The sequence below is a fragment of the Oncorhynchus gorbuscha genome, linkage group LG15, assembly GCF_021184085.1.
Source record: "Oncorhynchus gorbuscha isolate QuinsamMale2020 ecotype Even-year linkage group LG15, OgorEven_v1.0, whole genome shotgun sequence".
Taxonomy (NCBI): domain Eukaryota; kingdom Metazoa; phylum Chordata; class Actinopteri; order Salmoniformes; family Salmonidae; genus Oncorhynchus; species Oncorhynchus gorbuscha.
Window position 1 is genome coordinate 12061209 of NC_060187.1, and position 16043 is coordinate 12077251.

Below are 16043 nucleotides of genomic sequence, written 5' to 3' on the forward strand. Positions count from 1 at the left end.
CTACATTATATGGCTGTAAGGGGCAGGGAGAACGTATCTTGTGTGCTGCTGGAATTTGTGGGTTGAAAGCTCGGATGCCACTCTGCGTGCCTGCAGCCGGGGTGCAGCTTTCAGCACTGCCCCAAGATGGGATCACAGCCGATCCCTTGCTGCCAGAGAAGGTACCAGGGGACCCCAGACCCACAGATATAGCAGCACCGCAGAAGCAACAGCAGAAGCAACAACACCTTCACACTTGGTCACACACACCGTGTGGTTCACACACGCTGTTCGCTCGCTGGACTGGACACCGAGCAGAGACACTGCCACAGGCACACTAGGTCACACACACACACAGACCATCCGGTTCACGCACACTGAGTCTCTGCGATGGACACTGCGCTGGATACAGACAAGGCAAGAATGAGCCTGGAAGATACAAACAGGGCAGTGGTGTCTCCAAGCTCTCCACCTAACATGGAGTTCCAAGCCCTCCACCAGGCCCATCGGGACCGCTGGAAGAACACAGATGTGTCCATGTGTCGCCACAGCCTGTCCTTCCATCTGCACCACAGCCTGAGGATGGAGTTCTTCGCCAGCTTCCTGTACCTGCTGGAGCAGATGCCCCTGGGTAAGGACAGGGGCGCCACCAACCGCCTTCATCGGGCTCTGGGAAAAGTGAGGGGGAACGGGTGTGTTTGAGCATGTGTGTACTTTTGAGGGTTAAATCAGTCTTAACATGCATGCAGAGATACAGTTTGTACCGTAGGCTGTACATGATCTATGTGGGAATATGCTATATGAGAGACACTGGTGTTAATGGGACTTCCCTGCGTTAATAAAACCAATTATCCAACTACACTATGTGCTTTCTGGCTGTCTGATGTGGCACCATACTGGCCAGCTCCTAGAACAGAGAGAATGTGCAATCAAGCACCTACTCTAATCCACAGCTCTCATCTAATCAATAGCTCTCACAATCACCTCGGTGTACCCTGATTTCAGGTCCTATAATCAGTTGAAAATGTTCCCACCATCTAACCATACTGACCATCCCAGCATCCTGACCATTTATCATGATTAAACAAGAGGTGGAACCTATGCATCTCAATGCATGATGATATAGTAAAGAGAGAGAAGCGCTAACTGTGTAGGCAGGATACTCGTACTGTACGTCCAGTGGCCTTGGTGTGTGTTCGCAAATTACATTTGGAGTACCAGAGTGCGCTCTGGGCATTTGTAAATTCAGAGCGTTGTCAGATTGTCCTGTAAATTCAGAGCGTTTTGCTCTCGGAGAATTCAGAGAACACACTGGATACTCTGGCCAAGGAGTATGGTTGATCATAGAGTTCTGACCTCACTACCGCAGTCAAGCACCCAAGCTAACTGTCTAACGTTGGCTTCCAGACACAACTGAGAGAACAACCTCACTCTGACCATTTTACTCACCCTAGTAGAGCTGGTTAGGCTGTTTTCATGTTATCCAGAGCATTGGTGGCCGTAACTGTGCTGCTGGCAACAATGTAATAACTTTTTTTTAACAACGTTTACCAACACCGGGCATATTCAACTGGTGTTGAGCTCTCATAAATGTATCAGTTATTCTGCACTCTGGCACAATCATACGAGAGTGCTCTGAAATCGGAGATGATCGCCAGAGTGAATTTATGACTGCACCCTTAATTTCCTCATTTTCTTGGAGATTTCAGTGTGTCAAACTAACCTGTCCAGGAATAGCCCCATCAATGGCATGTGAAGTTCATAAGCACTGTGTCATGTCAAGAGGTGTTTGATTCATGACAGTCAGAGTTTCATTATTTGTTTATTTATTGAACCTTTATTTAACTTGGAAAGTCAGTTAAGAACACATTTTTATTTACAATGACGGCCTAGCGGGGAACAGTGGGTTAACTGCCTTGTTCAGGGGAACGGTGGGTTAACTGCCTTGTTCAGAGGAACAGTGGGTTAACTGCCTTGTTCAGGGGAACAGTGGGTTAACTGCCTTGTTCAGGGGAACAGTGGGTTAACTGCCTTGTTCAGAGGAACAGTGGGTTAACTGCCTTGTTCAGGGGAACAGTGGGTTAACTGCCTTGTTCAGGGGAACAGTGGGTTAACTGCCCTGTTCAGGGGAACAGTGGGTTAACTGCCTTGTTCAGAGGAACAGTGGGTTAACTGCCTTGTTCAGGGGAACAGTGGGTTAACTGCCTTGTTCAGGGGAACAGTGGGTTAACTGCCTTGTTCAGAGGAACAGTGGGTTAACTGCCTTGTTCAGGGGAACAGTGGGTTAACTGCCTTGTTCAGGGGAACAGTGGGTTAACTGCCCTGTTCAGGGGAACAGTGGGTTAACTGCCTTGTTCAGAGGAACAGTGGGTTAACTGCCTTGTTCAGGGGAACAGTGGGTTAACTGCCTTGTTCAGGGGAACAGTGGGTTAACTGCCTTGTTCAGAGGAACAGTGGGTTAACTGCCTTGTTCAGGGGAATAGTGGGTTAACTGCCTGTTCAGGCGAACAGTGGGTTAACTGCCTTGTTCAGGGGAACAGTGGGTTAACTGCCTTGTTCAGGGACAGAACGACAGATTGTTACCTTGTCAAACAATTCCCTAATTGCATGTAAATTGGTGTGTAAACCTCTGACATTCTCTTGGTTTTGAAATTCAGTCCTTTGGTGAAGGAGACGTTTGTCCAAACAGATGAAAGGTCACAGAGTCTGGAAACTCTTTACCTTCACTAATGAGGTGAACTAATTGTGGGTGATGATAGGGGAAGTTGGCCGTAAAATGGCATTTGACTGGCAGAATGACACCTTTCACACTCAGTCTTCCCGTCCTCTGTGACATCTTGACCGTGTTACTATACTTATCCCTCTCTCCTGTAGGTGTCCCGAGTATGCACACCAATACTGTATCAGAATACCATCTGATGCCTTGTGACCTTCGGCCAAGTGAACACCTGACTTGAGGCGTCTTGGATGTTCTTGACATGTTTGATTCGATACTCTGATTGTCTTCTTCTCCTTGGTTTTAACCTCTGTCTTCCTCTCCTTGGTTTTAACCTCTCATTGTCTTCCTCTCCTTGGTTTTAACCTCTCATTGTCTTCTTCTCCTTGGTTTTAACCTCTCATTGTCTTCCTCTCCTTGGTTTTAACCTCTCATTGTCTTCTTCTCCTTGGTTTTAACCTCTCATTGTCTTCCTCTCCTTGGTTTTAACCTCTCATTGTCTTCTTCTCCTTGGTTTTAATCTCTCACTGTCTTCTTCTCCTTGGTTTTAACCTCTCATTGTCTTCTTCTCCTTGGTTTTAACCTCTCATTGTCTTCTTCTCCTTGGTTTTAACCTCTCATTGTCTTCTTCTCCTTGGTTTTAACCTCTCATTGTCTTCCTCTCCTTGGTTTTAACCTCTCATTGTCTTCTTCTCCTTGGTTTTAACCTCTGATTGTCTGGAGTGGATTTTCCCACTCCTGGACCTCTTCCCTGTCGGGTGCCTTTTAGCATTGTGGCGTGAGTCATTTAAGACATTACATTTACATTTAAGTCATTTAGCAGACGCTCTTATCCAGAGCGACTTACAAATTGGTGCATTCACCTTATGACATCCAGTAGAACAGTCACTTTACAATAGTGCATCTAAATCTTAAAGGGGGGGTGAGAAGGATTACTTATCCTATCCTAGGTATTCCTTAAAGAGGTGGGGCTTCAGGTGTCTCCGGAAGGTGGTGATTGACTCCGCTGTCCTGGCGTCGTGAGGGAGTTTGTTCCACCATTGGGGGGCCAGAGCAGAGCGAACAGTTTTGACTGGGCTGAGCGGGAACTGTACTTCCTCAGTGGTAGGGAGGCGAGCAGGCCAGAGGTGGATGAACGCAGTGCCCTTGTTTGGGTGTAGGGCCTGATCAGAGCCTGGAGGTACTGAGGTGCCGTTCCCCTCACAGCTCAGTAGGCAAGCACCATGGTCTTGTAGCGGATGCGAGCTTCAACTGGAAGCCAGTGGAGAGAGCGGAGGAGCGGGGTGACGTGAGAGAACTTGGGAAGGTTGAACACCAGACGGGCTGCGGCGTTCTGGATGAGTTGTAGGGGTTTAATGGCACAGGCAGGGAGCCCAGCCAACAGCGAGTTGCAGTAATCCAGACGGGAGATGACAAGTGCCTGGATTAGGACCTGCGCCGCTTCCTGTGTGAGGCAGGGTCGTACTCTGCGGATGTTGTAGAGCATGAACCTACAGGAACGGGCCACCGCCTTGATGTTAGTTGAGAACGACAGGGTGTTGTCCAGGATCACGCCAAGGTTCTTAGCGCTCTGGGAGGAGGACACAATGGAGTTGTCAACCGTGATGGCGAGATCATGGAACGGGCAGTCCTTCCCCGGGAGGAAGAGCAGCTCCGTCTTGCCGAGGTTCAGCTTGAGGTGGTGATCCGTCATCCACACTGATATGTCTGCCAGACATGCAGAGATGTGATTCGCCACCTGGTCATCAGAAGGGGGAAAGGAGAAGATTAATTGTGTGTCGTCTGCATAGCAATGATAGGAGAGACCATGTGAGGTTATGACAGAGCCAAGTGACTTGGTGTATAGCGAGAATAGGAGAGGGCCTAGAACAGAGCCCTGGGGGACACCAGTGGTGAGAGCGCGTGGTGAGGAGACAGATTATCGCCACGCCACCTGGTAGGAGCGACCTGTCAGGTAGGATGCAATCCAAGCGTGGGCCGCGCTGGAGATGCCCAACTCGGAGAGGGTGGAGAGGAGGATCTGATGGTTCACAGTATCAAAGGCAGCCGATAGGTCTAGAAGGATGAGAGCAGAGGAGAGAGAGTTAGCTTTAGCGGTGCGGAGCGCCTCCGTGATACAGAGAAGAGCAGTCTCAGTTGAATGACTAATTGGAAGCAAATTACTTTATAATGACATCAGAGACTCTGAGAGTGCGATTGTTGCATCATGTTGCCATAAATTTTGCCGTGACACGTTTCCAGCTGACAGATGCATCGGCCCGACCCCCACCCCCACCCTGACCCCCACCCTGACCCCTACCCTGACCCCCACCCTGACCCCCACCCCGACCCCCACCCTGACCCCCACCCTGACCCACACCCTGAACCCCACCCTGACCCACACCCTGACCCCCACCCTGACCCCCACCCTGACCCCCACCCTGACCCACACCCTGACCCCCACCCTGACCCACACCCTGACCCCCACCCTGACCCTCACCCCGACCCACCCACACCCTGACCCTGACCCTGACCCACACCCTGACCCTGACCCTGACCCACACCCTGACCCCCACCTGTCGCCTAAGCCTAGAGAAATATATGCCGATTCTTCTAGTTTTAACCAAAGGTCCCTCTCACTGGAAATACTGTACTCAACAAGACCTACAAAACAAATAGAAACATATAGAATCATTTTACTAACTGGTGAGAAAAAAGTAGAACCCCAGTGTCAAAGGTCATGCGCTTGAATACCAAAATGAACAGTAAAAGTTTATAATCAAAGCATTGGGTGCATACAGTCCCAACGTATATATTGTTTACATCACATACCTGTAGTCCTCTTACTCCATACCACAGCTGATCATGCGGTTGGAAAACACCCTTATTTTTAGACTTATAATCAAATTATCGTCATGCGTCTCTCGGGCAGATCATCAGCTCTTATCCATAGTTAGTGATCCAGTGTCCTGTTCTGTTCTTCAGCACACCTGTTCCTCCTGCGTGACTTTGTCCTCTTCCCCAGTAGTGTGGTGAAGAGAGTTATTCACACAGACATAACATGACAATGGCCATGGAAAAAGGTCAATCAGCTGTGTGTGTGTGTGTGTGTGTGTGTGTGTGTGTGTGTGTGTGTGTGTGTGTGTGTGTGTGTGTGTGTGTGTGTGTGTGTGTGTGTGTGTGTGTGTGTGTGTGTGTGTGTGTGTGTGTGTGTGTGTGTGTGTGTGTGTGTGTGTGTGTGTGTGTGTGTGTGTGCGTGCGTGTGTGTGTGTGTGTATCCCACAGTCAAGCTCTTCGCAGTGACCTGTGAGAAAATCAAAGGGGAGAAGTACTTCTACTACAAGGCGCAGCAGTTCTACGAGGACGTGGAGCCGTCAGAGGAGGGGATGATGGGAGACTTCGTTGAGATCTCCCACATCGACCTGGAAGGCTCCAGGAACTTTCTGAGCAGGTTTATTGTAAGTCTACACTACATTACACGTGTGTCACTGAAATGACACCTCTGACTTGGTTGAAAACTGAGTGGTAGTGACCTTGGAGCCTGAGCGTGTTACAGAACCCAAGTTTATATTTGTATCAGTGTTTGTTTATGACATGAAATGCATCATCTTTCTGCTATAAAAATACCTTCTCCCATGAGTCCATCCCTTCTCATCTACAAAGGGAGCTGTACCTCTGCCCAGAACACATCATGTCACTAATGGTCATCTTGACCTTCTGCCAGGCCGGCTCTGTAACAACACCCTCATGTCCAGAGCCCCAGACATTAATCCCCAATGTTACACATGATCCACAAGACTGGAGAGGGTCAATGTGTGTGCGTGCCTGTGTGTGTGTACTGTACTTACATGAATGGGGATTTGTGTTACATGGAAACTAGGCTATTAACGGTCATATCTGGTGTGGTTCTCATTATTGATAGTCATATCTGGTGTGGTTCTCATTATTGATAGTCATATCTGGTGTGGTTCTCATTATTGATAGTCATATCTGGTGTGGTTCTCATTATTGATAGTCATATCTGGTGTGGTTCTCATTATTGATAGTCATATCTGGTGTGGTTCTCATTATTGATAGTCATATCTGGTGTGGTTCTCATTATTGATAGTCATATCTGGTGTAGTTCTCATTATTGATAGTCATATCTGGTGTGGTTCTCATTATTGATAGTCATATCTGGTGTGGTTCTCATTATTGATAGTCATATCTGGTGTGGTTCTCATTATTGATAGTCATATCTGGTGTGGTTCTCATTATTGATAGTCATATCTGGTGTGGTTCTCATTATTGATAGTCATATCTGGTGTGGTTCTCATTATTGATAGTCATATCTGGTGTGGTTCTCATTATTGATAGTCATATCTGGTGTGGTTCTCATTATTGATAGTCATATCTGGTGTGGTTCTCATTATTGATAGTCATATCTGGTGTGGTTCACATTAGAGTTCTGATCTGGTCTATACCTGTCTACTGCACCTCCCCTTGCCAGTAGAGTTCTGACCTGGTCTATACCTGTCTACTGCACCTCCCCTTGCCAGTAGAGTTCTGATCTGGTCTATACCTGTCTACTGCACCTCCCCTTGCCAGTAGAGTTCTGACCTGGTCTATACCTGTCTACTGCACCTCCCCTTGCCAGTAGAGTTCTGATCTGGTCTATACCTGTCTACTGCACCTCCCCTTAGCAGTAGAGTTCTGAACTCATTCCAGACTATAATAATCTGCCATTTCATTTATTACATTTAATAAGTCACAAGAAAAATATCCTTGAAAAGCTTTACTCCTCGCCGGGCGGTAAGCATGGACTTTCACAATGATGCGTTTAGGTAACATACACTCAGCGGTGTAAAGTACTTAAGTAGAAACACTTTACAGTACTATTTAAGCACTGTTTTGGGGTATCTATCTGTACTTTACTTTAATTATGCACTTATTACTCCATACATTTTCCCTGACACTCAAAAGAACTCGTTACATTTTGAATGCTTTGCAGGACAGGAAAATGTTCCAATTCACACTGTAATGGTTGTCGTCTTCCTCTTCTGAGGAGGAGTAGGAAATATCGGAGCAGTATGCAGCGTGGTAAGTGTTCGTCATATTTATTTCACAGAACACAGAAAACAAACGAACAAGCGAATAAAGGAAAACCGAAACAGTCCCGAATGGTGAAAACACTGAAACGGAAAATAACCACCCACAAACAAGAGTGGGAAAACAGGCTACCTAAGTATGGTTCTCAATCAGTGACAACAACTACCCACAACTAACAGTGGGAAAACAGGCTACCTAAGTATGGTTCTCAATCAGTGACAACAACTACCCACAACTAATAGTGGAAAAACAGGCTACCTAAGTATGGTTCTCCAGCAGAGACAACAACTACCCACAACTAACAGTGGGAAAACAGGCTACCTAAGTATGGTTCTCCATCAGAGACAACAACTACCCACAACTAACAGTGGGAAAACAGGCTACCTAAGTATGGTTCTCCAGCAGAGACAACAACTACCCACAACTAACAGTGGGAAAACAGGCTACCTAAGTATGGTTCTCAATCAGTGACAACAACTACCCACAACTAACAGTGGGAAAAGAGGCTACCTAAGTATGGTTCTCAATCAGTGACAACAACTACCCACAACTAACAGTGGGAAAACAGGCTACCTAAGTATGGTTCTCAATCAGTGACAACAACTACCCACAACTAACAGTGGGAAAACAGGCTACCTAAGTATGGTTCTCAATCAGTGACAACAACTACCCACAACTAATAGTGGGAAAAGAGGCTGCCTATGTATGGTTCTCCATCAGAGACAACAACTACCCACAACTAACAGTGGGAAAACAGGCTACCTAAGTATGGTTCTCCATCAGAGACAACAACTACCCACAACTAACAGTGGGAAAACAGGCTACCTAAGTATGGTTCTCCATCAGAGACAACAACTACCCACAACTAACAGTGGGAAAACAGGCTACCTAAGTATGGTTCTCCATCAGAGACAACAACTACCCACAACTAACAGTGGGAAAACAGGCTGCCTAAGTATGGTTCTCAATCAGTGACAACAACCACCCACAAACAAGAGTGGGAAAACAGGCTACCTAAGTATGGTTCTCAATCAGTGACAACAACTACCCACAACTGACAGTGGGAAAACAGGCTACCTAAGTATGGTTCTCAATCAGTGACAACAACTACCCACAACTAACAGTGGGAAAACAGGCTACCTAAGTATGGTTCTCCATCAGAGACAACAACTACCCACAACTAACAGTGGGAAAACAGGCTACCTAAGTATGGTTCTCCATCAGAGACAACAACTACCCACAACTAACAGTGGGAAAACAGGCTGCCTAAGTATGGTTCTCCATCAGAGACAACAACTACCCACAACTAACAGTGGGAAAACAGGCTACCTAAGTATGGTTCTCCATCAGAGACAACAACTACCCACAACTAACAGTGGGAAAAGAGGCTGCCTAAGTATGGTTCCCAATCAGAGACAACAACTAACCACAACTAACAGTGGGAAAACAGGCTGCCTAAGTATGGTTCCCAATCAGAGACAACAACTACCCACAACTAACAGTGGGAAAACAGGCTGCCTATGTATGGTTCTCCATCAGAGACAACAACTACCCACAACTAACAGTGGGAAAACAGGCTGCCTATGTATGGTTCTCCATCAGAGACAACAACTACCCACAACTAACAGTGGGAAAACAGGCTGCCTATGTATGGTTCTCCATCAGAGACAACGATTGACAGCTGCCTCTGATTGGGAACCATACCAGGCCAAACACCTAGAAATATAAACACAAGAACAAAACATAGAATGCCCACCCCACCTCACGCCCTGACCGACCTAAAATAGAGACATACAAAAGGAACTAAGGTCAGGACGTGACACACACACTTAGCAAAATCCCTGGTCATCCATACTGCCTCTGATCTGGAGGACTCACTAAACATAAATGTTTCGTCTGTAAATTATGTCTGGGTGTTGGAGTATGCCCCTGGCTATTCGTAAATTATGTCTGGGTGTTGGAGTATGCCCCTGGCTATTTGTAAATTATGTCTGGGTGTTGAGTATGCCCCTGGCTATTCGTAAATTAAAAAATAACATTGTGCGTCTGGTTTGATCAATATAAGGAATTTAAAATGAGTTATACTTTTACTTTTGATACTTAAGTATATTTAAAACCAAATACTTTTAGATTTTTACTCAAGTAGTATTTTACTGTGCGAAGTTCCCTTTTACTCGAGTCATTTTCTATTCAACCTTTTACTGCAGTTGGCTAAATCAGGGTCACACAGAGTGTTTCTGGGTAGTCTTAACCAAATCTACTTTCAAACAAAAGAAGATACCTGTACCATGTCAGATATAGAGATGAAATGTATTACATTTTGAGTTTGCATGCCAATACTACACTTTATATACAGTACCAGAAGACTGAAAGATAAAACCGTTTGACATAGAAACACTGGATTTTCTGCGGCTTTTTAAAATCATGTTTATTAATTATGAAATCATGAAACATATTAAGAACTTTCTTCCTATGAGGCAACAAGGTCATTTGACTGCAGGAAAGGGCTACAGTATCTTTACTTTTACTCAGGTATGACAATTAGGTCATTTGTCCACCACTGTATGTTAGAGCAGACATAATATACAGATATGGGATCTTAATTTGAGCCAGATTGCTACAACAGGAAAAGAATCCTGAAGCAATAGAACATGTGAACTATTATGTGGATTATAATTAATGGACAATGGCAAAGGCCCTGTGTATGACAGATATAGTTTTAGTTGCACAGCATAGTCTCCATTTAGTTGCAACACACACACAGTCCTAGATTAGGGTCACCCGAAACATTATACAGCTGGCTACATTTCATAGTACTAGACCCATGTACATTTCATAGTACTAGACACATGTACATTTCATAGTACTAGACACATGTACATTTCATAGTACTAGACACATGTACATTTCATAGTACTAGACACATTTACATTTCATAGTACGTCGTTCCATGTACTGCTCAACTGCTCTCTTGTATAAGGACATCCTTAGCTTAGACAGAGGAAGAGAACACTATGTTTCAGTCATACTCCTTGGTCTCCTAAAACTCTACTGTGCAGAGTCTGGATTCTAATCCTGACAACTCCATTAAAACCTAACACAGTGGGGAGATGTAGAATGCAACCAGGTTAAACTGAAGAACAAGCTATGTGAGCAATATGGCAGTAATTCACCAAACCAGGAAGCATCCTCCAACAACCGTAGAGTTCCTCCGGGCCTCATCTTTCACCGAATCACGGACAGGGGCCCCCCTCATTCCTCAGGGAAGAGAGGGAGAGGAGTGAGGTCAGAGTACAAAATGCAAAGAAGTTAAAACGAGCATGAATCAAGCAAAGTAATTCTTTTGTTTTCTATGTAAGGTCAAAGTTCATAGTGTCATTACCCTGAGGTATGGTGCTTGTTTCTGCTGTCTGGGCTTTTGGGTTACAGAGGCCAGACATCTGGTATAGAAAAAATTAATATGTATTACTGTGATCATAGCAAAGGACGCCATGTAGCCTAATGTTTGTGTATACTTTTCCTGTGAGGAAGGATTTTAAAATGTCTGTTACATTACTGTAGTGTGTCTATTTACCAATGTGTACATGCTTGTGTATCATTCCATTCTTCAAACAGGGTCCTGGTAAAGCTGACACTAAGTGTGCCCTGGACTGTGGTTGTGGGATTGGGCGGGTATCTAAAGGTGTCCTCCTGCCCATCTTTGAGACCATGGAGATGTGTGACATGATCGAAGCCTTTCTGCTCCATGCCCATGAGGAGTACCTAGGAGACGACGCTGACCGCATAGAAACATACTACTGTTACAACCTGCAGGAGCTAACACCTCCCTCCAGGAAATATGATGTCGTCTGGATGCAGTGGTGTGCATGTAAGACTCACTCTCTGATCTACGTGTGTGTTTGTGTCTGATAGTGTGTGTGCGTCATGTTTGGGATGTTTTCATATGACCTCTCATCTCCTGTGTCATTTCCATATGAGGTTGTTTACATTCAGTAAGTGTGAGTACCTCCGTATGTAGGACGTCACATTAAAGCAACATACAGTGTATATACTGTATTCCATACTACCTATTGCATCTTAGCCTACGCCGCTCTGACATTGCTCATCCATATATTTAAGCAATAAGGCCTGGGGGGGTGTGGTATATGGCCAACATACCACGGCTAAGGGCTGTTCTTAGTCACGACACAACGCGGAGTTCTAGGACAGCCCTTAGCCGTGGTATATTGGTCATATATCACAAACCCCTGAGGTGCCTTATTGCTATTATAAACTGGTTACCAACATAATTAGAGCAGTAAAAATAAATGTTTTGTCATAGCCGTAGTATATGGACTGATATACCACAGCTTTCAGCCAATCAGAATTCAGAGTTCGAACCACCCAGTTAATAATTATATTTATATTTATATATTCTTCTTCCATTCCTTACTAAGATTTGTGTGTATTATGTATTTGTTGTGGAATGGTTAGATATTACTTGTTAGATATTGCTGCACTGTCGGAACTAGAAACACAAGCATTTTGCTATACTCTTAATAACATCTGCTAACCATGTGTATGTGACCAATAACATTTGATTTGATGTTGATTTGACATTACAGCAACATACAGGCATTAGATATCAGAGCTCCTTATCAGTCAACAGCAGTTAAAAGTGTCTGTATGAAGAACTCTGCCCAATTCCAGTCTTATTTTAGGAGGGACCAGCATTGATTTTTCAGTGAAGGGATATTTCAGGTTGTGTTTATATTGCCATGTTAGGGGACCTCCTTATGTCACACTCATTTGGTGAGCCCTGTCATGCTTAGGGTGAGCCCTGTCATGCTTAGGGTGTGCCCTGTCATGCTTAGGGTGTGCCCTGTCATGCTTAGGGTGTGCCCTGTCATGCTTAGGGTGAGCCCTGTCATGCTTAGGGTGAGCCCTGTCATGCTTAGGGTGTGCCCTGTCATGCTTAGGGTGAGCCCTGTCATGCTTAGGGTGAGCCCTGTCATGCTTAGGGTGTGCCCTGTCATGCTTAGGGTGAGCCCTGGCATGCTTAGGGTGAGCCCTGTCATGCTTAGGGTGTGCCCTGTCATGCTTAGGGTGAGCCCTGTCATGCTTAGGGTGTGCCCTGTCATGCTTAGGGTGAGCCCTGTCATGCTTAGGGTGTGCCCTGTCATGCTTAGGGTGAGCCCTGTCATGCTTAGGGTGAGCCCTGTCATGCTTAGGGTGTGCCCTGTCATGCTTAGGGTGTGCCCTGTCATGCTTAGGGTGTGCCCTGTCATGCTTAGGTGTGCCCTGTCATGCCCTGTCATGCTTAGGGTGAGCCCTGTCATGCTTAGGGTGTGCCCTGTCATGCTTAGGGTGAGCCCTGTCATGCTTAGGGTGTGCCCTGTCATGCTTAGGGTGAGCCCTGTCATGCTTAGGGTGAGCCCTGTCATGCTTAGGGTGAGCCCTGTCATGCTTAGGGTGTGCCCTGTCATGCTTAGGGTGAGCCCTGTCATGCTTAGGGTGTGCCCTGTCATGCTTAGGGTGAGCCCTGTCATGCTTAGGGTGAGCCCTGTCATGCTTAGGGTGAGCCCTGTCATGCTTAGGGTGTGCCCTGTCATGCTTAGGGTGAGCCCTGTCATGCTTAGGGTGTGCCCTGTCATGCTTAGGGTGAGCCCTGGCATGCTTAGGGTGAGCCCTGTCATGCTTAGGGTGAGCCCTGTCATGCTTAGGGTGTGCCCTGTCATGCTTAGGGTGAGCCCTGTCATGCTTAGGGTGTGCCCTGTCATGCTTAGGGTGAGCCCTGTCATGCTTAGGGTGAGCCCTGTCATGCTTAGGATGTGCCCTGTCATGCTTAGGGTGTGCCCTGTCATGCTTAGGGTGTGCCCTGTCATGCTTAGGGTGTGCCCTGTCATGCTTAGGGTGTGCCCTGTCATGCTTAGGGTGAGCCCTGTCATGCTTAGGGTGTGCCCTGTCATGCTTAGGGTGAGCCCTGTCATGCTTAGGGTGTGCCCTGTCATGCTTAGGGTGAGCCCTGTCATGCTTAGGGTGAGCCCTGTCATGCTTAGGGTGTGCTCTGTCATGCTTAGGGTGAGCCCTGTCATGCTTAGGGTGTGCCCTGTCATGCTTAGGGTGAGCCCTGTCATGCTTAGGGTGAGCCCTGTCATGCTTAGGGTGTGCCCTGTCATGCTTAGGGTGAGCCCTGTCATGCTTAGGGTGTGCCCTGTCATGCTTAGGGTGAGCCCTGTCATGCTTAGGGTGTGCCCTGTCATGCTTAGGGTGAGCCCTGTCATGCTTAGGGTGTGCCCTGTCATGCTTAGGGTGAGCCCTGTCATGCTTAGGGTGAGCCCTGTCATGCTTAGGGTGTGCCCTGTCATGCTTAGGGTGTGCCCTGTCATGCTTAGGGTGAGCCCTGTCATGCTTAGGGTGAGCCCTGTCATGCTTAGGGTGAGCCCTGTCATGCTTAGGGTGAGCCCTGTCATGCTTAGGGTGTGCCCTGTCATGCTTAGGGTGAGCCCTGTCATGCTTAGGGTGAGCCCTGTCATGCTTAGGGTGTGCCCTGTCATGCTTAGGGTGTGCCCTGTCATGCTTAGGGTGAGCCCTGTCATGCTTAGGGTGTGCCCTGTCATGCTTAGGGTGAGCCCTGTCATGCTTAGGGTGTGCCCTGTCATGCTTAGGGTGAGCCCTGTCATGCTTAGGGTGTGCCCTGTCATGCTTAGGGTGTGCCCTGTCATGCTTAGGGTGAGCCCTGTCATGCTTAGGGTGTGCCCTGTCATGCTTAGGGTGAGCCCTGTCATGCTTAGGGTGTGCCCTGTCATGCTTAGGGTGTGCCCTGTCATGCTTAGGGTGAGCCCTGTCATGCTTAGGGTGAGCCCTGTCATGCTTAGGGTGAATAAAATCTATATAGTTAAAATAAGTTTGACAGACAGACGCAGGCAGACAGACAGACTCTCCCTTCCTCTGATTGGTGGGTCTTGTGTTGCGCTGTCCCATCTCCAGGTCACCTGACGGACAGGGACCTGATGCAGTTCCTGATGCGCTGTAAGAAGAGTCTGCGGCCCAACGGGGTTATCATCATTAAGGACAACATGGCCCGGAAGGGCTGCAAGCTGGATCCCATCGACAGCAGCATCATCCGCCACCTGGACATTATGAAGGACATCATCTTTAAGGCCGGCCTGAAGGTCCTGGCTGTGGAGAAACAAGAAGGATTCCCCGACGCCATCGTCCCTGTGTGGATGATCGCTATGCAGTAGACAGACAGACGAGTGGATGGACGGACTGACTGGCTGATAGACAGTATACAGTACCTTCGTTATTAGACATTCTGACACACTATTACAAGATTGTAATGTCTCACACCCCCTGACAAGCGCACACTACTACTCCAATGAAAACAGAATGGTGTATATATAGATTTTACGTTGCTTTGTTTTTGTGCCAGTGTATTGTTTTTATATACCTCTGCCTGTAATATTGCAGATTTTAAATGAAGATTACTTTTTTACACAACAGTACATGTTTTCTGGTTTGTCATTGTATAGTTAAGTTGAAATGCAGTATGTTGTGCTGACTGTAGCCTAAACTAATGCCTTAGCAAAAAAAAACTAATTGTCCTAGCAACAAACAAATTGCCTTAGCAACAAACAAAATGCCTCAGCAACAAACAAAAAAGTATTTTCATATGGTACGCTGATGTATGTAGCAAAATGTATTCATGCTCATTAAACTGTACAATGTAACCTCTAGACTTGCTGTATTACTTTGAGATCACACAGAACAATACAGAATAATTGCATAGTTTGGACTCTGAGAAGTACCTTAGAGCTTTACTATAGGTTTTACTGTAATTGCATACCATACGGAAATAGTTGCATGAATTTAGATTTTGTAAATGCTTTCTGTCAGAGTATGTTTCTCATTATATTCCTGAAACAAAAGATAATAGGATTAGAGATGATTATAATATAGCCAACTATGATTACACAAGTCTGGGATGTAAACATTGAACCATTTACCTCATAAAGTACCACAGTTACACTACATTCTCCCAGCCAAGCCAACAACCGAACAAGGTGCAATCTAAATGAGCACAGCACGGAGAAGAAGAGATCATTTAGAACCGCTCAAATGGTTATGATAATGCTCCTAAGTATATTTTGTTTCTAAATAGCCCACAGTAGAAGAATGGCATTGTTTAAGTTAATGACTTTCAGCTGGAGCCCCGAGGAGGAAGGGGAGTTGATTACTTCCTGCTTTGGGTTTGACAGACAGACAGTGCTCGCTTTCATATCTACCTTGGCATCGGTTC

General features: G+C 46.3%; 1 protein-coding gene and 1 long non-coding RNA gene across 2 annotated transcripts; one reads left to right on the plus strand and one right to left on the minus strand.

Moving 5' to 3' along the window:
- The first annotated feature begins 61 nt into the window (after positions 1 to 61).
- Positions 62 to 15474, plus strand: ntmt2 (N-terminal Xaa-Pro-Lys N-methyltransferase). Its single transcript, XM_046302784.1, has 4 exons — positions 62 to 610; positions 5960 to 6132; positions 11378 to 11630; positions 14732 to 15474. Exons 1-4 carry the CDS (start codon positions 370 to 372, stop codon positions 14986 to 14988), a joined length of 924 nt encoding a protein of 307 aa, XP_046158740.1. The 5' UTR covers positions 62 to 369; the 3' UTR covers positions 14989 to 15474.
- On the minus strand, positions 10179 to 12004 carry LOC123997998. The gene is made up of 3 exons (XR_006832211.1): positions 11337 to 12004; positions 11145 to 11202; positions 10179 to 11020 (listed from the first exon to the last, which is right to left on the minus strand). It is a non-coding gene; the product is annotated as an uncharacterized LOC123997998 (long non-coding RNA).
- Positions 15475 to 16043: the final 569 nt, after the last annotated feature.